Genomic DNA, 26,059 nt, shown 5'->3' on the forward strand with positions numbered 1-26,059 from the left:
TGAAAATGTAATGTATTTCTTGTAGTGGGGTAGAAGTTTCCAGTGCACTATGTGTGTATATATATATATATATATATATATATATATGTATATATATATATATATATATATATATTTCCGATGGCATGTGTAGCTGCAGATACGCATGCTGTGCATTATCCTGCCATCTAGTGTTGGACTCGGAGTGTTACAAGTTGTTTTTCTTCGGAGAAGTCTTTTCGAGTCACGAGACCGAGGGACTCCTCCCTTTCGGCTCCATTGCGCATGGGCATCAACTCCATCTTAGATTGTTTTCTTTCCACCATCGGGTTCGGACGTGTTCCCCTTCGCTCCGTGTTTCGATTCGGGAAAGTTAGTTAGTTATCGGAAAATTCAACGGTATTGTTCGCGCTCGGTACCCGTTTAGTATTAGCATCGACACTGAAGAAAGAAGCGCTCTGGCAGCCCTTCGGGGCTTCCACTCTCCGGCGGGGCCTGGTTGGCCCGACTGCATCCATCTTCAAACCTCATGGACCGGACCCCCTTCCGCTTCTGCCCCAACTGCCACGCAAAGTATCCTTAAACAGACCAACACTTGGTCTGTAATCTGTGTTTATCCCCCGAACACAGGGAGGATACTTGCGAGGCCTGTTGGGCATTTCGATCCAAGAAAACACTACGAGATCGAAGAGCTCGAAGACTCCAGATGGCGTCGTCACCGGCCGAGCAGATCGACGTCGAGGAAGAGGAGAGGTTCTCCATTCGGGATTCGGACTCGGACGAGTCTGAAAGTGAGCAGCCGAAGACACAGCAAGAAACTGTGAGTAAACCAGCCCCGGAAAAGACTCACTCAAAGATAATGAAGACCAAGGGGATGCCACCGCCAACAGGCCATGGCTTAACCTGAAAACACAGTGACCAAACATCGGCACCGAAAAAGGCCTCCCAGCAGCCGAAGACATCCGACTCCGGTCGAGATACCGGCTCCGAACCATCTCGGCACCGAGAGTTCGGCACCGCTAAAGTCAAGAAGGTTTCCTCGGAGCCGAAAAAGACTGTACAAAAATCTTTGGTGCCGAAACATGCAGCCTCGGAGCCGAAACCAAGCTCCTATACAGAAGAGCAAGGCCTTTCAGCTCAGTTACAAGGGCACAGATTTGAACAAGAACTGGGCATGGCAGAGCCAGACCATACCCAGAGGAGGTTGCATATACAAAAAGAAACCGGGAAAATTCTAACTCTTCTTCCAATAAAAATCAAGAGGAAGCTCGCATTCCATGAGACGGAAATGCAGCCAAAATCAAAAGTGGCTAAAGAGAAAACACCACCAAGTTTCTCGCCACAGCAATCTCCGTTACATTTGCCACAACTGTCCCCGGTAGCAACGCCACCAATGATGCAGTCGCCAACACACACGGGGATGACCCAGGATGACCCGGATGCATGGGACTTGTAGATGCACCGGTCTCAGATAATAGTCCTGATTGTTACCCGTCAAGGCCGTCACCACCTGAGGACCGCACTGCATATATGCAGGTGGTTTCAAGGGCAGCTACATGTCATAATGTAACGATGCATGCAGAGCCCATAGAGGATGACTTTTTGTTCAACACCTTGTCATCTACTCACAGCTCATACCAAAGCTTGCCAATGCTGCCAGGCATGTTAAAACACGCCAAACAAGTGTTCCAGGATCCAGTAAAAGGCAGAGCCATCACGCCTAGGGTGGAGAAGAAATATAAACCTCCCCCAACGGACCCTGTGTTTATCACTCAACAATTAACTCCTGATTCGGTGGTAGTGGGAGCAGCCTGAAAGCGGGCAAACTCCCAATCCTCAGGAGACGCACCACCGCCCGACAAGGAAAGTCGTAAATTCGATGCAGCAGGCAAGAGGGTGGCAGCACAGGCAGCCAATCAATGGCGGATTGCCAGTTCTCAGGCTCTACTGGCTTGATACGACAGGGCATATTGGGATGAAATGCAACATCTCATTCAACACCTTCCCAAAGAGTACCAAAAACGTGCCCAACAGGTTGTTGAGGAAGGTCAAACTATTTCCAACAACCAAATAAGGTCGGCTATGGACTCAGCAGACACTGCGGCGAGGACAGTGAACACTGCAGTAACCATTCGTAGGCACGCATGGTTACGGAGCTCCGGATTTAAGCCAGAGATACAGCAGGCTGTGCTGAATATGCCGTTCAACCAACAACAGTTGTTTGGGCTGGAGGTCGATACGGCAATAGAAAAACTCAAAAAAGATACGGACACAGCCAAAGCCAAGGGCGCGCTCTACTCACCACAAAGCAAAGGCACTTTTAGAAGGCCACACTTTAGGGGGGGGTTTCGTTCCCAGACCACAGAGCCTTCCACCTCACAAGTCAGACCCACATATCAGGGCCAATATCAGAGAGGAGGTTTTCGAGGACAATATAGGGGTGGACAATTCCCTAAACCAAGAGGGAAATTCCAGTGCCCAAAAACCCCACAAACCAAACAGTGACTTCAATGTCACAAACCCCTACCACACAACACCAGTAGGGGGAGACTTACGGCATATTACCACAACTGGGAACACATAACTACGGATGCATGGGTCCTAGCCATTATCCAACATGGTTATTGCATAGAATTCCTACAATTACCACCAGATGTGCCTCCAAGAGCACACAATATGTCCAAACAACACTTAGACCTGTTACAACTAGAAGTCCAAGCATTGTAACAAAAACAAGCAATAGAACTAGTGCCCAACTATCAAAAAGGAACAGGTGTCTACTCCCTGTATTTCCTAATTCCAAAGAAAGACAAGACTCTGAGACCCATATTAGACCTCAGAACACTGAATCTTTACATCAAATCAGATCACTTTCACATGGTGACACTTCAAGACGCGATTCCCTTGCTCAAAAAACAAGACTACATGTCAACATTAGATCTCAAGGATGCGTATTTCCACATACCCATACATCCTTCCCACAGGAAATACTTAAGGTTTGTAATCCAAGGCGTGCATTACCAATTCAAAGTGTTACCAAAATGTCTTGCAGTAGTAGCCGCTCACATCAGGAGACAGCACATGCACGTATTCCCTTACTTAGACGATTGGTTAATAAAAACCAGCACTCAACAACAGTGTCTGATTCACACACAATACGTTATAGAAACTCTACACAAACTAGGGTTCTCTATAAATTACCAAAAATCACATCTACAACCATCCCAAATACAACAATACTTGGGAGCAACACTCAACACACAAAAGGCCATTGCCACTCCAAGTCCACAAAGAGTACAAGCCTTCCAAAATATAATATTAAACATGCAACCAAACCAACACTACCAAGTAAGGTTTGTCATGAAACTTCTAGGCATGATGTCTTCATGCATAGCCATTGTCCCAAACGCAAGACTGCACATGCGGCCCTTACAACAGTGCCTAGCAAAACAATGGACACAAGCACAGGGTCAACTCCAAGATCTAGTGTTGTTAGACCGCCAGACACACTTCTCGCTTCAATGGTGGAAACCTATAAATTTAAACCAAGGGCGGCCATTCCAAGACCCAGTGCCTCACTACATAATTACAACAGATACTTCTATGATGGGGTGGGGAGCACACCTCAACCAGCACAGAATACAGGGACAATGGGACGTTCAACAAAAACAACTGCATATAAATCATTTAGAACTGTTAGCAGTGTATCTAGCATTAAAAGCATTTCAACCACTAATAACCCACAAACACATTCTTGTCAAAACAGACAACATGACAACAAGGTATTACCTAAACAAACAAGGAGGGACACACTCATCACAACTGTGTCTCTTAGCACAAAAGATTTGGCATTGGGCGATTCACAATCACATTCGCCTAATAGCACAATACATCCCAGGAATTCAAAACCAGTTGGCCGACAATCTCAGTTGAGCACGCCAACAAACACACGAGTGGGAAATTCATCCCCAGATCCTACTGATTTACTTTCTACAATGGGGAACACCAGAAATAGACCTCTTCGCAACAAAAGAAAACGCAAAATGCCAAGACTTCGTGTACAGGTATCCACACCCTGAGTCCAGGGGCAATGCGTTATGGATGAGTTGGTCAGGGATATTTGCTTACGCTTTTCCCCCTCTCCCACTCCTTCCTTATCTGGTAAACAAACTGAGTCAAAACAGACTAAAACTAATAATAACAGCACCAACCTGGGCTCACCAACCATGGTACACAACACTAGTTGACGTAGTAGTACCTCATGTCAAACTACCAAACAGACCAGATCTGTTAACTCAACACAAACAACAGATCAGACACCCGAATCCAGCATCGCTCAATCTAGCAATCTGGCTCCTGAAGTCTTAGAATTTGGACATTTAGACCTTACACAAGAATGTATGGAGGTCCTTAAACAAGCTAGAAAACCTACTACAAGACATTGTTACGCAAACAAATGGAAAAGATTTGTTTATTACTGCCATAATAATCAAATTCAACCACTACAGGCTTCCGCAAAAAACATTGTAAGCTACTTATTACACTTACAAAAATCTAAACTAGCCTTTTCTTCTATTAAAATACATCTCACAGCAATATCTGCCTATCTGCAGATTACACATTCAACTTCACTTTTTAGAATCCCAGTCATCAAAGCATTTATGGAGGGTTTAAAAAGAATCATACCCCGAGAACACCACCAGTCCCCTCGTGGAACCTCAATATTGTATTAACACGACTCATGGGTCCACCATTTGAACCAATGCACTCTTGTGAGATGCAATACTTAACTTGGAAAGTAGCCTTCCTAATAGCTATCACATCCCTTAGAAGAGTAAGTGAAATACAGGCATTTACTATACAAGAACCCTTTATACAAATACATAAACATAAAGTGGTTCTCCGTACAAATCCCAAGTTCTTACCAAAAGTTATATCACTGTTCCACCTAAACCAAACAGTGGAACTCCCAGTCTTTTTTCCACAACCAGACTCAGTAGCCGAAAGAGCCTTACATACATTAGACATTAAAAGAGCACTAATGTATTACCTTGATAGAACAAAACAGTTTCGCAAAACAAAACAATTGTTTGTAGCCTTCCAAAAACCTCATGCAGGAAATCCAATATCAAAAAAAGGCATCGCCAGGTGGATAGTGAAATGTATTCAAACCTGCTATATCAAGGCAAAAAGAGATCTACCTATTACGCCAAAGGCGCACTCCACTAGGAAGAAAGGCGCCACAATGGCTTTTTTTAGGAAACATACCTATGACGGAAATCTGTAAGGCAGCCACATGGTCTACGCCTCATACATTCACAAAACATTACTGTGTAGATGTGTTAACAACACAACAAGCCACAGCAGGCCAGGCTGTACTACGAACATTATTTCAAACAACTTCAACTCCTACAGGCTAAGCCACAGCTTTTGGGGAGATTTTGTAAATACTTATAATTTTTATACACATTATGTACACATATACTTACTCCATTGCATGGGCACCTTTACTATATACACAACTCCTACCTCACCCTCTGCGGGTTAAACAATCTAAGATGGAGTTGACGCCCATGCGCAATGGAGCTGAAAGGGAGGAGTCCCTCGGTCTCGTGACTCAAAAAGACTTCTTCGAAGAAAAACAACTTGTAACACTCAGAGTCCAACACTAGATGGCAGGATAATGCACAGCATGTGAATCTGCAGCGTCCCATGCCACGAACAGATGTACACTGGGTAAGTGACATTTTCCATATATATATATATATATATATATATATATATATATATATGGTACAGCTTTTTTAGTCTTGCCTTCTACAAACAAATGCTAAATATTAGTAGTAAGCCTTGTCCTTCCTTCCCACATCACTGGTTGATGGGGCCAGTGAAGTAGTGTTGGACCTGGCCCTTTTTGCAGGGTTATTCCAGACTTTTTGCCTTCTTCATCTTCTTTTTTCTGACCGGTTTTTGTTGGCTTTAGGACTCTGGGCACTTTACCACTGCTAACCAGTGCTAAAGTGCAAGTGCTCTCTGTCTAAATTGTATTGGTGATTGGTTTATCCATGATTGGTGTATGTGATTTACTAGTAAGTTCCTAGTACAGTGCACCAGGTGTGCCCAGGGCCTGTAAACCAAATGCTACTAGTGGGCTTGCAGTACTGACCCACACAAGTAGCCCTGTAAACATGTCTCAGACCTGTCACTGCAGTGTCTGTGTGTGCAGTTTTAAACTGCCATTTCAACCTGGCAAGTGCAGCCACTTGTTAGGCCCAAACCGTCCCTTTTAATATTTATAAGTCACCCTTAAAGTAGGCCCAAGGCAGCAACATGGGCAAGGCGCCGTGTATTCAAAAGGTAGGGCATGTACTGATATGCTTTATTGTCCTGATAGTGAAATACTGTTAAATTCGATGTTCACTATTGCAAGGCATATCTTTCCCATAGGATAACATGGGCATTGCCTTGAAATGTCTTTTAAGTGTAGTTCTCTTTGGGAGTAGATAGAGATATGGAGCTTGGGGGTCTCTGAACTCACAATTTTAAAATACATCTTTTGGTGAAGTTGGTTTTTGAATTGTAAGTTTGAAAATGACACTTTTAGAAAGTGTGCATTTTGTTGCTTAACCATTCTGTAGCTCTGCCGGTCTGCTGAAAACATGTCTGGGTCAGGATGACAGTTGGGCTGTTTGTGCATTCACTGTAGACAGTCACACAAAGGGAGCTGAGGTGTGCCCTGCATATCCTGATGACCCATCACCAGGCTGATGGTTTTTCCTGAGCTAGAGTGGTGGGAGGAGCTGACACTTGGACCTTAATAGGGATGTGCCTGTACACACACAATGCAGTCTCAAACCTCCTAGAAAGTGTCTGGGGCCAGGGCAGGGAAAGACAGGGTATTGTGCCCTACAAAGACCTCTCTGTGAAGTTTGCCATCTTCAAAGACAGAAAGGGGTATAACTACTGGACCCCTGATACCACATAGTTAGAACACTTCTAGACTGAGGACATTCTGCCAGGAAGAAAAGCTAGATGCTGTAGGAGGGACTGCCACTCTGCCTGCTTCTTGTTTTTGTGCTGGCTTGCTGCTTCTATCCTGGGAGTGAAACAACTGGACTTTGCTTTCTACATCCTGCTGTCTGAGGTTCTTCAAGAACTTGAACTGAGCTTGCCTCCTGTTAAGAAGTCTCAGGGACGTGAAAGACTTCATCTGCAGTGCCTGGGCTCTTCTTCTGAGAGTCCTGACTTGACGAGTGGTGCCAACTCCAGTCCCTGGGCCCTTGGAAGTGTAATCTGGTGACCTGATGGAGAAAATCCACACACCGGCACACCGCGGCTAAAAAATCGATGCTACGCCTGCAAAATCAACGCAGCGCCTGTTTCACAGTTGAAAAATCAGTGCAGCATCTGCAGAATCAAGGCAGTGCCTGTTTCAATGCGGTTCCATCATCACAGTGCATCTGGATTTTCTATGCATCATCCATGGGCATCAGTTTCACATCAACCCCACACTGCAATAAGGAACCGAGGCTGTGGTCTGGGAATCAATGTATTGCCTTTCCTGCGAGGAAAGAATCAATGGATCACCTCCCCTACCAGTAAGGAACCGAAGCATCGCCTCACCTGCCAGGAAAGAATTGACACATCACCTCCCCTGCGCAGTAAGGTACTGAAGCATCGCTTTGCTTTTTTGGCACATCACCTCCCCTGTGGCCCGCATTATTGTTGTTTTTGACGCATCCCAGGTACTTTGTGCTAAAAAGATACAACCTTTATTTCTATGGTCTAAGAATCATTGAAACCTTTAAAAAGTGATATATTTACTTGTGTATGTTGTATTTTTGTTGTTTTGGTCTTGTTTTACTCGGATAAATATTGGATATTTTTCTAAACTGCTGTGGAGTACTTTTGTGGTGTTTTCATTCTGTTACTGTGTGTGTACAAGTAGTTTACACATTGCCTCTGAGATAAACCTGACTGCTCATGCCAAGCTACCAAGGGGGTGAGCAGGGGTTATCTTAGCTGTGTGGCTCCCTTACGCTGACTAGAGTAAAGTTCCCTACTTGGACAGGCTGCAAACCACCGCCAACTACAGACCCCATTTCTAACATTGGTGATCAGCGGTGAGGGTAGGACTTGTATTTATACTTGGCATACAGTGATTGGAGTACACTACTTCCATATCGTAGACCATTACACTCCAACATACTGGTTTTGGCCACAATCATGTCTCAGTCTGGTGAGCCCTGCAGATTTGGTGTTTGAGCAGGAGAGATTGGAAACCTATACCGTGCCTCAGCTCATAAAGTTCTGCTGGGAGTTCAAAAGTTCTTTTAGAGACCTCACTAGGAAAGAGGAGCTGCAAAAGGTGCCTGAGGGTCTGGTTGGCAGCCAGGAAGGCAGGTGGAAACACAGAGAATGAGAATAATGTAGTGGAGGAGGAGGAACAAAGTCTGCACCTGGGATGGCTGGAGGAACCAGCATCGCCTGTTGGGTGGGGGAGCCAGCCTGCATGGTGGAAGAGCTCCCTCAAGAGCTGGCAGCAGTGGTTCCTCTCCAGGTCTGTCTCCAGATGAGCTGGATAATAGACAGAGAGCTGGGAAGCTCGAGTTGGAGCTGGTGAAGCTCAGTCTAAAGCAGGACAAGGAAAAAGCTGTGGAGGAAAAGAGATTGGCCCTTAAGGAGAAGAAAGCTCTTCTAGCTTGGGAACTCAGTCTGATGGCGCTGGAAGCAAGGAAGGCTGAGTTCAGCTCAGATGGTGGCAGTGAAAGCACCATGTCCAGTAATGAAAAAATGGTTTGCATTCCCAGCGACTTTTTTTCTAAGGCAGGGGGTGACATACTCCAGTGGGCTCAGGCATGTGATGTAGCTCCAGAGGTGCACAGGGTCCCTGAGGTGAATTGGGGAACTGACATGGGGAGTCATATTCTTGGTGGTGAGAGGGACACTCTACTAGCTCTAGAAGGGATTGACAGGGAGAGGTGTACCCCCTATGGAGGAAGCCCTGGTATGGTAGTATGGAGTCACCCCAGAGGAGGGCAGGTTTAGTTTTAGGGCAGTTTTAGTTTTAGGGGCAGTCGGACACTGTCTAACCAGATGAGGGATGATGTGGGGTACTTTTTCATCGCACTGGATGGTTGAGTGTAGGGTAGTATGGTGAGGGGCTGCACAATTTGATTTCTGTAGAGCATATGTCCAGTAACGGTTTGCCAGAGCTATGCCAACACCTGTTGCATTGTAGGTTCTCTGACCCCAGAGAACTTGCACTGAAGGTAGACCTCTGGGTGAGTTCCAGAGGGTCTGAAGAGGCATTGAGGAGTAATTCTAAGGGGAGTGGCTCAGGTTTTCCCCATAAGAGTGAGGGGGATACTTGCAGCACCGCAGGCTTGTCCCAGTGTAGTATGGGAAGAAGGATCCCACGTCCTTTCCAAGAGTAGGAGAAGGGGTAGGAATGGGCAGAGTCCCGGGTGCCCTGTCTCCAGCCCCAGTGCTTGTATTGCCCTAAAGGGGGCACAGGCAGGGGGATCTGGTCCATACCAGGAGACCATCCACTGATGGAAGTCTCATAGAGTCAGGAGAACGTGGGCGGGTGGCTGTCACAAGTGTCCCACCAGTTCTGGTGTCTGGCAGCACCACTTCGGAGAGGAGGGTGCACAAGTAGAGATTGAGGGGTGGGGCAGTCCTCAGAGGAAGAACTGGTGGGTCAGGGGTTGCCCGCTCCAAGGTCAGAGTACCCCAGGAATGACCCTGGTGATGCCACATTTGCCTTGGAAGGGGTTGATGCCCTATCAGATGGACAGGGGTCAGGAGACCATTGCCAGACAGACTCTCACACAATACATGGAGGATGTGTTTCCCTTGGAAGGGGGCGGTGTACTCCCATGGAAGTCCTAGTTTGCCAGGCACATGCTCAGCCTATGGGTACAGATCGTGGGTTGGGGGACAAGTTGCAGGAGCACTCCTGAAATGATGGGAGAATTGTGCAGGATGGCAGCCAGAAACCCCCTGACAGTTCTCAATTCTGGGGGTACCACTCCCAAAAGGAGGGTACAGAGCCCCGAGAAAGGGTTTGTGGGGGGCAGGTGGGGAGTCCCCATTAACTCCTGTCCGTCCTAGGGGACTAGTCTCAGGATACCACCCCTGAACCTGTGGAAGAGAGATTGGACAAAGAGCGCTATTTACCTGGGATTACGGGGTTTAGAGAGCCCTGGATGGACTGAGCCCTGGCTTTCGTCACTGACAGCTGTCAGTGGCCACTGTGGGTTGCTGTCCTTGTGGTTGGGGACAGGAGTCACACCCTGAGGGTTGAATGGGCCACACCACTACACTGGCAATGGTGGTACTTTCTGCCTACTTGAATACATCTGTGAGCAAAATAAAATTAGGTGTGGCGCAGATGGGGTACGCAGATGATGAGAAGGATTCCCCATCGGTTATCTTAGTGGGCCTTGAGACTATGGATTGTGAACTTGCAGCATGGCATTTCATTGTACTGAAAGAATGTGTTAAGTTAGTGAGTATTTTCAGTCCTTTCTTTATGCAGCTGGTTGTAAGAGTTGGGCTCCATTACTCATTTTTGTGGAGTCTGACATATGTTTGATCATTAGACTTTGACAAGTGCAAGAGAGAGAAAAGCATACAGGGGGTGTGTAATTCCTATCTCCCTATGCCTCTTTTTGGCATGGTTACCCCCACTTTTTGCCTGCTGTCAGTGTGTTTTGACTGTGTTAACTGGGATCCTGCTAACTAGGACCCAAGTGACTGTGCTCTCTCCCTCTAAATGTGGTTGCTTAGGACTTAACACACCCCACTGTTGGCATTCTGGTGCCCCCATATAAGTCCCTAGTATATGGTACCTAAGTACCCAGGGCATTGGAGCATCAGGGGTTCCCCATGGGCTGCAGCATGTATTGTGCCACCCATGGGAGCCCATGTCAAATGTGTCTGCAGGCCTGCCATTGCAGCCTGAGTGAAAAGGTGCATGCACCCTTTCACTTCATGGCACTGCACCAGGTCACTGTAAGCCACCCCTAAGGCAGGCCCTCCTAGCCCAGAGGGCAGGGTGCAGGTACCTGTGTGTGTGAGGGCACCTCTGCATGAGCAGAGGTGCCCCTATGAACTCCAGCTCCATTTTACTGGACTTCGTAAGTGCAGGGAAGCCCTTTAACCCATGTACTGGACACAGGGTAAAATGTGTCCAGCTACATAATGATAACTCCGAACCTGGATTATCATTACCCCAATACTGTTGCCAGTATTAGTTGTATGATTTCATGGACTCTGGGGGGGTCCTTAGACAACCCCCAGCATTGCATCTACCAGTCTTCTGGGGTTTTCCGGCAGCCCATGCTGCTGCCACCCCTCAGACAGGTTTCTGCCCTCCTGCTGCTTGACCAGCTCAAGCAAAGGAAGGCGAAACAAAGGATTTCCTGTGGGAGAGGGAGGCAACACCCTCTCTCTTGGAAATAGGTGTTACATGGCTTGGGAGGGATAGTCTCCCCAAGCCACTGGTATGCTTTGAAGGGCATATTTGGTGCCCTCCTTGCATAAACCGGTTTGCACCAGTCCAAAGACCCCTGGTCCCTGCTCTGGCGTGAAACTGGACAATGGAAATGGGAGTCACCACTCCCCTGTCCATAACCACCCCAGGGGGCCCACTTGATTCTACCATCTTGAATCCAAGGATGGCAGAGGCCTCTGAGAGCATCTGAGTGGCCAGGACAGGCAGGTGACATCACAGTCCCGTCCTGATAGGTGGTCCCCCTCCTAGGTGGCCATCCCCCTTCCTGGACTATTTAGTGTCTCCCTCTTGGGTGGGGCCTCAGATTCAACGTGCAAGATTCCAGCAGGACTTATCTGCACTGTTTACTTCACCTTCTGGCCACTGGAACTGCAACTGGACCCTCCAGGAACAGACTATTTGGAACTACAGCGACGACTCTGCTCTGCAGCATTGTTTCTCCGGCTCCTTCCAGCAACTGAAACATTTCCCCGGCTATGCATTCTCTGTGGGCGACAAGTCTTCAACCTGCAGAAGAAGCAAGATTGAATCTCCCTTGGAGTGAAGGAGTCACTCCCCTGCATCCGCAGGCAGCAACTGCAACAAGACCGACTGCGTGGATCTCCTCTCCTCCAGAGCTATGTGGATCCTGCATCATGGGTGGTGGTCTGGACTGGTCCCCATGGACCTCTCTACCAGCTGTCCAACTTGGCAGACGTGTGTAAGTGCTTCGTAACTACAGAGGTATTGCATAAGCTTTGCATGTCTCCTAGATAGGCCTTAGCTGCTCATCCACAGCTACCTTTAGAGAGCCCTGGCTTCCTAGACACTGCCTACACCTCACTTATAGGGGATACCTGGACCTGGTGTAATGTAATAACACCATAGGACAAGTGGGCTAAACTCCCTGTAGCACAAACCTTTTGGCTGCCACACTATAGCTCAGTGAAAGAGGACTGTCTACCACTAAAACAAGTTTTTATCCATGTGTATAAGTTGTTCAAACTTATATGTGTATTTCATGAATGAAAATCTTTACACGTTGGACAAGCGCTGTAAGGAAATGCATTGAAGGCACGAGCTCAGCTTGAATTACTGACAGTGGTTCTAGTATTAAACCGTGTGCATGCATATGCAAATTTGAACAATTTGGGGCCCCTTTTAATGATGCCTAACCATAGGCAAATGCATGCAGAAGCCAGAAGGTAAGGATGGTGACTGCTTTCAAAATAAAGTGTACGCATAAAAAATGTTCAGCTTAAAACATGGTTGTAGTACCATTTCTTGGGCACATCTTCGAGTAAAATGTGATCGTTGTGTGCATTGACACTGGGCAGAAGCCACATGAAAGCTCATCTTGTTTTTGCCGCGAGTATAGGAAGACTTTCCGATGAGCCAGGACAGGCATCTGGCTTGAGCAATCTGTGACGTGCCCATCTTCAAATTCCCGAATACACCTTCCATGTGCCATAAGAATGTTATTGTCAGTATCTACACATATGTATTGCGACAAATTCTCATTGAGAATTTCTTGTGTATTCCATTTAATTCTCGATCCCTCCTCAATGTTAAGTGCCTCCAGAAGTTTAATTTTTGACTAGAACATTCAGGGTATTTCATTATAACGAGGGAATGTGAATATTCTGAGTATTTTTAGTCCTTTCTTTATGGTTGTAAGAGTTGGGCTCCATTAGTCATCTTTAGGGGTCTGACTTATTTTGATCATCAGACTGACCCAGTGCGAGCGAGAGAAAAACACATGGGTGTGGAATTCCTATCTCCCTACGCCCAGGACATGCTGCTTAACTTCAAAGATAACGAGATCTTATGTTTATTTTCCCCACAGGACAAGTGGACTAAGCACAACCCTTTTAGCTGCCAACCTATAGCCCGAGAAAGAGGACTGTCTGCCACTAAAGCATGTTGTTATCCACGTGTATAAGTTGTTCAAACATATGTGTATTTCAATAATGAAAATCTTTATTGTATGGTCGAGCGCACTAAGGAAATGCATTGAAGCTGTGAGCTCAGCTTGAATTACTGACATTGGTTCCAGTATTAAACCTTGTAGATGCTTATGCAAAATGTAACAATTTGGGCCACTTTTAATGATGCCTGAATACTCCGGAAGCCTAACTATATGCAAACTCATGCAGAAGGAAGGATGGTGACTGATTTCAAAATAAAGTTTGCGCATAAACAATGTTCGACTTAAAACACGGTTTTGCTATTATTCTGTGGTACCATTTCTTGGGCACATATTTTAGTAAAATGTGTTCGATATGTGCTAATATTTAAAACATATTGATTCAAGGTGCTCCCAAATGTGATTATCAAGGAAAGGGAACCACAGTGAAGTAAAGTAATCTTCTAGGAGCACCCAGTTTAGTCATGTAGTGATGCCGGGATTATATCCCTGTTTCCTGGTTTCACTCTGTGCAGTTCAGATAATGGATGGGTATCTTCATCTCTATCCCTTTTAACACCAAACACCTGTCGTAGCTTCTTCCGCAGTTGCAATCCCGTACTTGGAAAAGATGTATAACTCTAGACCGCCAGCAGGTGGCAGCAAAAGAACAGGAATATGCATAGGATATAAACGTAGTGAAATGCAACATATTAATAAAAAAAAGTAATAAATGAGATAATGGCGATGCTTTAGGTCTTTAAATTGCCTCTCAGACAATAAATGTCAGGTTGATGTATCGAAGGCCTTCTTATATAGAATTAGATTAGTGAAGCCAAGTACTCCTTGGAATGTACAATGTGCCTGGATTTTAAAGTGTAGCTGTGGCTGTTTTTTTTTTTTAATTCCTCAAAAAAAATCGCAGATCTACTCGCATTGTAAGAGTAAACCCACCACGAGTTGTTTTAGAATTATAGAAATAGTTTTGTGATACGATCACTCAGTTTCTGCATTAAATGTTTCTTTGGCAAGACCTGGCTGTTCGAGCAGTAGCAGCACCTCCTTCCCTTTCCTCCCCCCCGCCACCCCCCCCCCCCAGCGCCTTGAGACCCTCACGGGTGAGTAGTGCGCTCTACAAATTCCTGATTGATTGTCCACTTTTCATAAAACATCACACCAGACGCTGCAGGGAGGCCACGACTTGATGCTAGTGGACTGTGCAGAAGCTTTGAGCACCAGCTGCATTACACACCGACACAACTTTTTTTTAAAGCGGTAGCCGCCTATATTTTTTCAGCTTGGAACCTTCAACTATAAGAGGCTGTTTTACAGTGCAGCACAACTTTCCTTGTGCCCCTTACCACCCCCCTACTTTCACCATGTGTGCGCTATATTTAAAATACAGCGCACCATAGCGCAGGGTAGGGAGCAATAGCATCATTATTTTTTACGATATTGATGTACTTTGCAGGAGTAGTGCCAAAATGTTGTTCCATTGTATTCAATGGCATGCCCCCTTTTAGCGTTAAAAGTGCCCAAAAAATGGCGCAAGGAAATCTCCTAGATTTCCTTCCGCCATTATTTCAGCCCTCCTAACGGGGGAATATGTCTTTGCATATATCATGTCTGGCGCAGGCATAATGTAGCGCAAAGGGTTACAAAGTTGCGTAATGCATGCATTGCGCCACTTTGTAAATATGGCGTGGTGGTTTTGGCCATCTAACGCCACATTAGTGATGCTAATGTGTCGTTAGGTTGGCACTAGGGGCTCTTAAATTAGCCCCTAACTTTTTAAAACTGATTTTATTTCAATGTTCAACTTATGAAAGGAACCTGGCGTCCGTGTTGCTTTAATGAAATACCTTTGAGCATTGACACATTTTTAACTGCAGTATTTTGTATCGCTTGTTCTCATTTATATGGCCTGTTTCATCTGAGACAAATATATTTGAACCACATCTGATTTGTTTTACAAAAAGTAGACAATATGGATAAAATAGGGAGGTTTATATCCTAAACCAGCTTCACGCTCCCGGTAACATTTTTCCCTTATCCAGGCCCCTCAAGGACTTCAAGGCACACTAAATTACAGAAAGCTGAAAGTGAAGGTGTTTGGCGATTAATTGATTACTGCCAATGAATTGATAAGGTTATGTGGATAGTAAGACGTCATGATGAGGATTCCTGTAAAGGGGAATGTGAGTGGAACCGGTATGTAATAAATGTATCTGATGGGGCAGTTTATTCCCTAAAACAATAAAATCCACGATTTGAAAATATATTTATTCAGTAACACAGCAAGCACTTTAAGCCCCAATTTCCCTTCATCTCAAGTACATTTGAAGTCTAGTTCTGTAAACCCTGAACGTACAAACTCTTGGAGCAGCATATTACCATTATGGCTAATTACTTACACTGATAAATCAATCTCTCCCAGTAGTTATCAATTTTATGGGGTGAACATCCTCATTAGAAGACCTGTTTTAATCCAAATGGTTATTTTCTGCAGCAGAAAAACGACCTGCATCTTGTCGACTGTCTGACATTCATTGTTAAGGTAATTGTGTTACCTTTCTGAACTGTTTACAAACTTTAGTAACCTGAGTTGTAAACAATATAATAAGTAATGCATTTGTTAAAAACACATGACAACTCATTGGCATCTCCTGATTCTTCTCAAGTCCCAGCAGGATTTCACAGATACACCATTGTGTCCCTGCAAGGGCATGACATGCTTGGCTGAGTGTCATGGAGAGAGTTAAACTGGGAGGAAACTAGAGTAGGGACTCTGCCATGCTTACCGCCTCACTGCACATGTGTGTGCACATCTGTGGAATACATTAAAATGCTCTTAGGATGATCTAGGACCAGGTTGTTCTAGTCTTGCCTCAGAGATTCAGATTCATGCAAGGAATTCTGGATATCTAAACAAGGTCATTTTGCATACAAGGGGTCCAAATCTTAAAGGAAGTTGTGAATTTGCACGTATAGCATTCAGCTTTGCATACAGTTGGACATGTCAAGAATTTCAAAGGTTTCTCAGGGTACACCTACAATACTTCAACAGCTGCATGTTTACAGGCATACTCGTGGAAAACGTTTGTGTGTTTGTGACTAGACAGCTGCACTATCAAACAAAATACTATACATGGTGCACACTGGCACATGGGGAAATGCCTTCATTATCTGGGCAATGCCATTGCTCTTTCTTTTGTTTTGTTCTACAAAGGAACATATTTTTTTCACTGGGAGAAATCCCTTCCCTTATGCCAACATCAATTTTGGGCATGTTCATACTGTGGAATGAGATTTACTCCTGCCCCTGACGGTTGTAAATCTCCTAACGTTTCCAGGGTGAGAATGAGTCATAGAAAATCTCTCAGGTTAGTGAGTGTACCCAAATCACCCCTCCTCCTAAACTGTAATTTACCAACTTGCAATATCACACCTTCATGGGATAATAGTGTTCATGAGTAAAACAACTTGCGAGTTCAAGGTCACTTTTTGTGAATGGCCTACAGTTGTAAACCGAGCCATTTGTACCTGTAAGTCAGGTTTACAAAGGCAAATGTCTTTGCGAATCATGCCCAAGGAGTCCAGAGGACCATCTTTACGTTGTCTGTGGTTGTTCAGAAAACCTCGCATGACTCCAGCATCTTTGAGACCTGCCTTTGCGGTTCCACAGTCTGGCATACAAGTGATTTGTACAAGGCCCTTTCACAAGCAGCAACATCCACAATGAAAAGTTTAAGATTAATATTGATTTTTAATTAAACAGTTAACTGCTTTTAGATGCAGTCATCCAGCACACCTCTTTGCAGGTTCTTCTCATTCCTTCCAGGGGCACTGTTGACCGAAGAGATTAGTTTAGAGTAATTATTTGAATGACATGTTCATGGACATGTTTGACCACCTATATTCCTAAGGATGAATTTTTCATATTCCTAGGTCTGATTGACAATGCTTTCAAGAGGTTCCGACACAAAGATATTGTCCACCTGTCACAGCTGAGGGATGGACTAAACGTGCTCGAGATGTGGCATGGGGCCACGCACGCCTTCAAGGATTTGGCGATGTCCTGTGTGGGGCAGTTTCTACAGCACTTCCTAAAGAAAAGGAACAAGCATGTCACTATTGTGGTGGGTAAGTCACAGTCATATAGTCAATGACTTTAAAATGGTAAGGATGCTTTCTCAATATTTATTTCTTGCAAAGATGAAAGAGCAGGCTGGACATTGTGCTGAGAACAAGTTGGTTCATAAAACTGTGCTGTGTTTTTTGGTATGATTTTCTCAATTAAATTTTCCAAAGGTAGTATATAATGCTGGTGCTACACAATCAAAATTGAATAAGATTACTGGTGAAGATCTTGTTACGTGTGAGATATTTCCTTATCATTCTTCAGCGGTCTTGAAAAGGCTGCAAGCAATTCTTAGAAACTTCAGAGGGCTCAGAGAGCCCCCTGCTCTCGCCACTAAACCACTGCAAGGTTTGTCTTTCATTGCAGGGAAGATGCTTGTGCAAACCAAAGAGACACTTGATATGACCTGTTTCAAGTAAGATAGAGAGAGACTTGCGTTGGTAGATTAGAAAGCTTGCAAGTGTGTGAGCTCTGCTAAAAGGGAGGAGAATGAGCCAGTAAGGGGTCAGTCCGTGTCAAAAAGACTTTGGACAATGCACCATGGATGAGGAAGAATTTTACAGGAGTCAAAATCTGGGTTCTGCGCGATTTCCAGGAGGAAATCCACCTACAGAAAGATGCACATAGCTCGGCTTTCTTTTCCGCAGGCGTAAATGGTTGGTAGGACAAGGGAAGTAGGTTAGTACTGTGATTAAGATGTAAATTGCAGACTGCACACAAAGTGATGCATCTCGTCCAAGTGTACACTGTGGTTTCCAGGGCTTCAAGCCTCACTACTGTGTGTACATTCGTGAGAGACGTAGGTTATCACTGCCTAAGCCTGGGCAGTTTATGAACAAGCACCAGCAGGTATCCCAGCAGGAGGAGACGCGGACTCGCTCCTGCCCGGATTTCCGACTGCTTATGAATCGGACCTAATGTGGCTCCACTAATGTCCTCAGAGTTTGAAAACACTCGCTCTCAATGGAACCAAGATGGCGGCAGAAAGAAGGCAGTAGACAGGCAGATTTGTGGCTCAGTGTGACTGTGTTTGTTGTCCGTGTGTGCATGTATGTACATTCGCTATTGGCGTGCCCTGCCTGTTGTTGTACTGGAATATTAAGTATTGTGCTACAGGAATATCGATGACCAAAATATCAACATGGTGAATATATATATATATATATATATATATATATATATATATATATATATATAATAGGTTTACTATACTTAACTCGATATATCTATGTACCCGGACTATCTATCTATCTATCTCTCTCTCTCTCTCTCTCTCTCTCTCTCTATATATATATATATATATATATATATATATATATATATATATATATATATATATATATATATATACACACACACATACACACATATATATAGGTAAGGTGAAGGTGGCAAGATACGTAGACGTACCATTAAAAATAGTAGATCTATTGTTGCCATTATATACTTACCTTCACAATGTTTTGATTGTTATTTATGCTAATATATGCTGATATTGCTGTAGTCAATATACTGACTTCCTGCCACATGCCTGTGGTGTTGTCTTTCCATGTGTATGTAAATGCACTTTATTCCACCTCTACCATCCGTGAGTACCTCCAAACTGACATGCGTTGCTGTTTTGTGTTGATGAACAAACCTTGATTTCTTCGTCCCTTTTGATGGGTGCTCGCACAACTGTCTTTTTAAATCTTGCAATTTCAAATTGTACATTTTTCGGTTTGTCTCACATGCCTGTACTTTTTTTTAACTTATAAAACTGTTGTAATTTAAAGATGACATTCTTTTGGCCATTACAAATGGCGTTACAAATAATAAAGAGAACATTTTGAAGGCTTTTATTTGAGACTTAAAGTCCTTCGAATCAGAAATCATGTTTTTCTGACTTAGATGGGGAGCCAAGATCCATGTGGACAAGGACTTTTCAGTAGGTAAACCAGGTGGTAAAAGACGGTGAGTCTGTAGACTGAGTTGGTGTTTCAGGCATTTCTTTATTCATATCAATCATGTTTTGCCCTTTACTAAGGATTGTTCAAGGGTATATTGGTGTGTTATTTCACAGCGACTTCAGGGGATACCGGGAGCTCTGCTATCGAGAGCGTCCGAGGGTTGACGGACATAGACATCATCGTTCTCCTTCCGAGAGGCCGCTGTACCCCAGTACAGGAACTACAGATGACCACTGTCATTGAAGACAACGTACATGTCTTTGCAGGTTTGTACTTTCACTCATCGGTGCACATCCATGTATCTGGCTCATGATATGAAATAATACACCAACAAAACATATTGGCCAGCTTTGCCAGACCTGCATTAATAATGCATATCGGAAGATGAGGCGGCATGTTCTAAAATGGTTATAGTGCTTGCCACGGTGAATATTAAGACAAATGAGCCGATAGCACAGACATCACCCCCAGGAAAGGTGGCAGAAGAGACATGATGGGAGAGACCCTTCTTGTTCTTATTTTGTTCTGTGTTCCATCCTTGGACCTCAAATTAAATTAAATTCTAAGAATTATGCTCCCATCCTCAGACCTGATGAATGTGTAATTTACATGCATGTTCAAGCAATGTCTGTTATCTAAGGGCCTGATTTAGATCACGGCTGTCACAATGGCGATGGATCTCTCATCCGCCGAAATATAAATCCCATTACACTCTATAGCAGGTGTCTCCAACCAGTCGATCACGAGCTACCAGTAGATCTCTGACCATTTCAGAGTAGCTCACAGCCTGGAGTTCATTTTTAAATAAACACAGGTTCAGATTTTTCCTTTTAAAATTATGGTAAAGCAGTGTTTATTTAGCCTTATTATCAACATGCCGCAGATAGCAGGGCCTAATGAGGAGCAGTGCTGGAGTTAGACTTATGGCATCCCTGCGTTTTGAAAATGACAGTGCGTGACGCTGCCAAATTTGGCACAGCGACGCGCACTGTCATTTTCTCTTAAATCTGGCCCTATATCTGAATAAGTTGCCAGACCTGTGCTGCCTGGTTTCCCACTTGTTTTTATTGCTGGAGAACCCCGGAGAACTACTGAGGGGAGCTGGTTGCAAGGAGAGGCGATGTGCGGTAGTAAGTTGGAGACACTTGTTTATAGTAGAAGGCGTCAGTCAAACATAGCTGTGTACCTCTTTGTTATTACACCTTTACACAACTACCTTAATTGTTCACCAAAGCGAACTCACAGTAGAGCACTGCTCCTTTTAGTACTGCTTCTGCTGAAAGAATAATACCCCATATTGCATGAATTTATGGCTGTGAATGCAGTGCGAAACTATAGCTCTGGCTGAGACCTGCTGGCCTATACTGTGGTCCTGCAGGACCTCATCTAGCCTGGGAGAGGAGGCCACAGGGGCAGGGTGGTGGGGCAGCCCACACACTACACCATAATTATACCTGAGACATGTGCATGCAGGGTGCCTGTAGAGAGGTCTGATATACAAAGGATCGTAAGTATGTAGGAATTCGATGCTGAGATCCTTGCTGCCTTAAAGAGTTTCCATTGCTGGCCAGTATCTCCAGCTGTAATTCCGCCTATTGCATGTTAGACTCCTTGGAATGAGAAATAACTGTGGGAGCATGGAATTACTATCTGGAAATCTGCACCTTATCCCCTATACCAAGCAAAAAGGCGCATAGAGATCTCAGCAGGGTGGGGGCATGGTGGGGCTGGTACGGTGGGGCAGGGGAAAAAGTTCTGTTGCAAATAGAAGCACTCCAAAGTAGTTATATGTAAGATTTATTAGAGGCAGCACAGCATCCACAGACCTGCAGTCTGAGCAGCTCAAAGAGTTGTGTCTTGGAAGATTCCAAATTCTAAGTAGTTACCAACATTACAGTTACAAAGTTATTTAAGAATAAACAAACTTGCATATACAATAAATATATACTTAAAGAATAAAGCTAACCATGAGCACATTAAAACAAAGCATGTAACATGTTTCCTTGCAGAGCTTAGCATTGCATTCTCCCCCACTGCCATAGAAAGAGACCACCTGGAAACAGGAATAGAGGCGTGTCTGCCCTTGAAGCCAAAGCCTCGTGCAATTTTACTGGCCAGGGTTTCTGGCCGAGAAATCAGGTCCAATGTTCCTGTACTTGGAAAAACAAAAGTGCAAAATTTACTGGGCAGTTTGTGATCTGGCAGAGTTGAATTTCATATGTAATTCTGCTCCTCTCGACTCATAATGGGGCCTTTAATTGAATCTCTGCCTGCCTGGGCATTACTACTCAGTAAAGTTAAGTTGCTGTCCACACAGGAGGAAGTTATTCTACGTGAACTTCTGTACAACATTTCCATTGTTTGCTATGTCCCACGTCTCCTGCTTCTACCTCATTGGACATGCCAGCACTTATCTGTTAACACATAAATCACGCGCCCTAACTTTGGGGTCTTGGTCATTTTGGACAATACAGTACCACTCCGCGGTGCAGTGGATGTTGTATTATGCCAGCGACAAATTTCTTCTTTTCCTTTTTCCCTACAGCGGATGGTACCTCGGATGACCTGGATGTCCCCATCAAAAAGCTGTTCGCAGACCATGACTTTGTAGCAAAGCATAACCTAATGAGCTTGAATTCTGTTAACTGGTCTCGCATTCTGATCCAGGTCTCCCACTTCTTCTATGCTTACTTCCAGTGCGCTCCATCCATGGGTCCCGGCCCGCTGCCTGTTGTAGAAGTTGTTGTGCCCACAGGCGGAGCGGGAAATATTGCCGGTAGGAACAATTGTTACTTCACATTAACTTAAAGAAAACTAAGTAGTAGGGAACAATAATAATAGTACTTTAAGTTAGGCGCGCACACCATCTCTTTGTCTCTCTCGCTGTCTTGTGCACTCTTTCTCTCTCTGTCTCTCTCTCACTCTCTAAAAAAAATGTTAATATTCTTATTTAATTAAAAAAGAGCCTTGCACTGATGTTTTCTTTATTTATATATTGTTTACAATACTCTTTTTTGGCACACCTGGTCTGAGAGTCCTCAGAAGCAGAAATGCCCTCCAAATTGATGTACCAAAATTCAGAACATTTGTCGAGAGGCAATCTTTCACTTGGGCAGTTACTACCAACGGGAACCACCTTTCTCCTGACATTAGGAAGAATTACATCCTTCTTACCAAAATGAGGAAATATACAGACTCCTATTTTCCAATCGTTCCTGAACTAATGCCCCTATTATTTATAATGTAGTGTACATAATTAGTCCAGCTACTGAAGGAGATACAGAGGTCCATAAATGTGTTCTTACTTCCAGCTGGATGCATTGCCCAGAAGATGGGGCTTCCAATCCATATTGTCGTTGGAGTGAATAACAATGACATTGTCCACAGGACCGTTCAACATGGTGATTTCTCACTGGCAGACAGTGTTCGGTCAACCTTGGCTTCTGCAATGGATATCCAGGTATGCACATTTGGGAAGCAGCAAAAAGAAGTCTAAATCATTAAGCACGTTATGTTACATGATTTTTGGATATGTCAGTCTGAGCAGTGGTCATTTTCAGTGAATTCAGTGTTCTGTTGGGATGCATAAGGCCAATCCAAGGTGCGCGTGAATTTGGCAATTTTTGCAGACAGAAAAAGGGTGTCCTGTCATCTGACCCGGTTATGAGAGATTGCCTAGAGATCATGTTATAGGTAATCCCATTGGGGACCTCGGAAAAGGAACATGTCATTGTGGAAGAGTAATCTGTGTGTCTAGACTTATCTGAAAGAGGTGGTGTGGTGTTATTACATATTTTTTTAATTGGTTATTATGATTATGGTAACATGCTGTTCAAAATAGAATTAATTAGGCCAACTGAAGTCCATTTTTGTTCCATGGCTTATGACGGTATTACCCTTTATTTCTTGCGGCAGTTTTCCCAACCTTTTGACATCTGTAGAGCCCCACTTTATCATTACTGGAAACCAGGGATCCCCACTGAATCATTAGGGCAGGGAGACAGGAAATGCCAAGCACCTCTGAGGGGGTGGAATCCTTTGGAAATTTCTAGCACTTCAAAGTGGGTGCCAGGTATACATTTTGGACCTCAGACACCAACTCTTCAATGCGCTTCTAGACCTTTGTACTCAACCAGGAAGAAGGACTGCTGTGCCGCTGAAAGGACTGCTGCTCTGAAGTACTGTTTCCATGCTGTGCTGACCTGCTGCCCTCTTGTCTGGGTGAGAGGGACTGGACGCGCATCTCTAAACCCAGGATCCCTGAGTGACTCCAAGGGCTGGCCTCCTGATCAGAAGCCTCAGGGACATAACAGGCTGCCAAAAACCTTGAACCCAGCACCTGGGCTCTACCCTCTGTGAGTCCTACCACGCCAAGTGGTGCCACCCCAGTCCTGAAGATGCTTGGCCAGACCGTCTGTGGCCCCAGCAGAACCAACGCATCTCCTCAGCTGTGTGTAGCAACCCTGAGAAGGATAGACCCATCACCTCTGCTGCGTGGGCCTTCCTGGTTGAAAGACTTTGCATCACCCTCTCAGCCTGCAGCCTCATCAGAAAAGCTGCTGCATGATGCATCCCAGGTGCAGGACTCCGCATCGCAGCCCCTCAGCTTCTTCGGAACCAACTGGTGAGTGACAAATCCTCGATGCAGTACCTCGCATTGCAGCCTTGCAGCTACTCGGAGCCTACACTGTGTGATGCATCTCTGACCAGGAGCTTGCATCGCCTGGGCTGCGTGATGCCTCTTCAACACAGGACTCCACAAACTCTTCGCAACCAGGATTTAAGGTACTCTTTTTCAGTGAGCCTAACTGGGTCCTTGCAGCTGGCTCATGCTTCATCCAGGTCTCCTGGCACTTATGACTTTGTCCCAGTCTAGCATGTCCAGATATCCACAGTTTATGTGCTTTTCGGTGCTATTTTCACTTAAATCTTCAAAACTGCATGTCTTCAGTTCTACTGATTGGATTTTTAGTATTTTGGTTTTAAATTATAAATTTAATTTTACTCTATTTTCCTAAATTGGGGTGGAAATGTTCTTGTGTTGTGTGACTTGGACCCTTTATGATTTATGAGGGTAGGCAACTTTTTCACTTCTTCTGCAAAGCTCTTCTGTTTTAGTTTCAACCCAATTTATCCCACTGATGCAGTTTCTGACTGTGACAGTGGTATACAATCTGTCCACTATACACCTATATACCATGCTGATGTTTGCTGCTTTCAATCAATGATTTGCCTATGGTCACCATAACGACACCCCGTGAGCAGTGCAGTTGCTACAGACTACTCATGGTAAAGACAGTTGGGAGCCCTTGTGGAGAATTTCTATAGAATTTTGTGTAGTACCGAGTCAAAATGGCACGCATAATCCACACGGAACAACATATACTGGTTTCCTTTTGAGGATGGCCCCAGTGGGCGTAGTAAAAGGAATACCGGAATTGGTTGTGAATAAGTCTCCCAGGTTTACATTTTTACTGATTTGTACAGATAAATACAAACAGGAAATGATATATTTCCTGTCTGTATTTAAATTTAAATGTGGATGAATACAGAAAACAGGATTCATTCTGGACGATTCTCGCTACTGTCAATCATGGGTGCTAGGCCAATAGCTATGCAGATTGACAGGCAGGGGAGTTTAAAAAGCCACAATGTTTTCTTAATGAAGCTAAAATAACTGCAGAAGTAAGGTGGCTTAAGCTGTTGTGCAATGCAAACTGTTTCAGCTGACTGTATTATACTGTAACTGGCTAAAATTCATTGACATTCAAACAAGAGTAAATGTTTGTTGATTGAATAAGTGTGAAAATATAGCTGTTTAACCGAATTCTCAAGGGTTATTGGGTGAGACACAGTAGTGGCACCAAAATCCCTCTTCTGACATTAGGCATCCCAGCCAATAACACTGCACTTGAGTTGGATTTCAGGAATCAAACTGACATTTGTGGGCTATGTGCACCACCAAATACAAGTATCTAAGTCTTTCCAAGGAATACTTAGCCTTTCCCCCAAAGTTTGCTCCTTTGAACCTTTCCTGTTCACTGCCAGGCAACCTCTGGGATCCCTCCATGTCCTTCCTTGTTCAGTGGCTACTCTCAGGAGTTGTCCTTTTGCATCCCTTGGAGCAAATGAAAAACTCAGTATTTACTATGTTATGAGTTTTTTACTGTGACCATCACATCAAATGTCAACATGTTGGTACTGCCCTTCTGCCCGTGAAGCTTCCAAGTGATGTTAGTTGTGAAAATGAGTGCTTTCTTTCCCCAACCATTGATTACCATGCACCTCCAATGAACTGTGGAATCCAGAGCCCCCGCGCCTCTCTCCTTGGGGTGGCTGGGTTCTCGCTGTCTTGTCAGGGCTGTCCCTGGCTGTTGGCATATTTGCGTCTTTGGGACTGACTGCATTGCTTCCTGCCTCCTTCGGTTGCAGTCCACTTCCTCTGTGATCTTCCTCCTCAGGTAACCTCCTCATTTCATTGTTCCAGCCTAGACCTTCTTCGTCTTTCCAGGCGCTGGCCTCCTCGCTGTCTCTGGAAGATAAATCCATCCCAGGATTACATCCAGTTCTGTCCCCTCCTGTTT

General features: G+C 44.6%; 1 protein-coding gene across 2 annotated transcripts in view; it reads left to right on the plus strand.

The window, feature by feature from the left end:
• The window catches only part of THNSL2 (threonine synthase like 2), an 87,253-nt gene that overhangs the window by 41,679 nt on the left and 19,515 nt on the right, over positions 1-26,059 (plus strand). For both annotated transcript variants that reach the window (XM_069204515.1, XM_069204525.1), the window contains 4 exons: positions 17,334-17,528; positions 19,589-19,741; positions 22,021-22,251; positions 22,787-22,935. In XM_069204515.1, coding sequence (XP_069060616.1) covers positions 17,334-17,528; positions 19,589-19,741; positions 22,021-22,251; positions 22,787-22,935 — 728 coding nt within the window. The remainder of the gene's footprint in view (positions 1-17,333; positions 17,529-19,588; positions 19,742-22,020; positions 22,252-22,786; positions 22,936-26,059) is intronic.

Source organism: Pleurodeles waltl, chromosome 1_2 (genome assembly GCF_031143425.1).
Source record: "Pleurodeles waltl isolate 20211129_DDA chromosome 1_2, aPleWal1.hap1.20221129, whole genome shotgun sequence".
NCBI lineage: Eukaryota > Metazoa > Chordata > Amphibia > Caudata > Salamandridae > Pleurodeles > Pleurodeles waltl.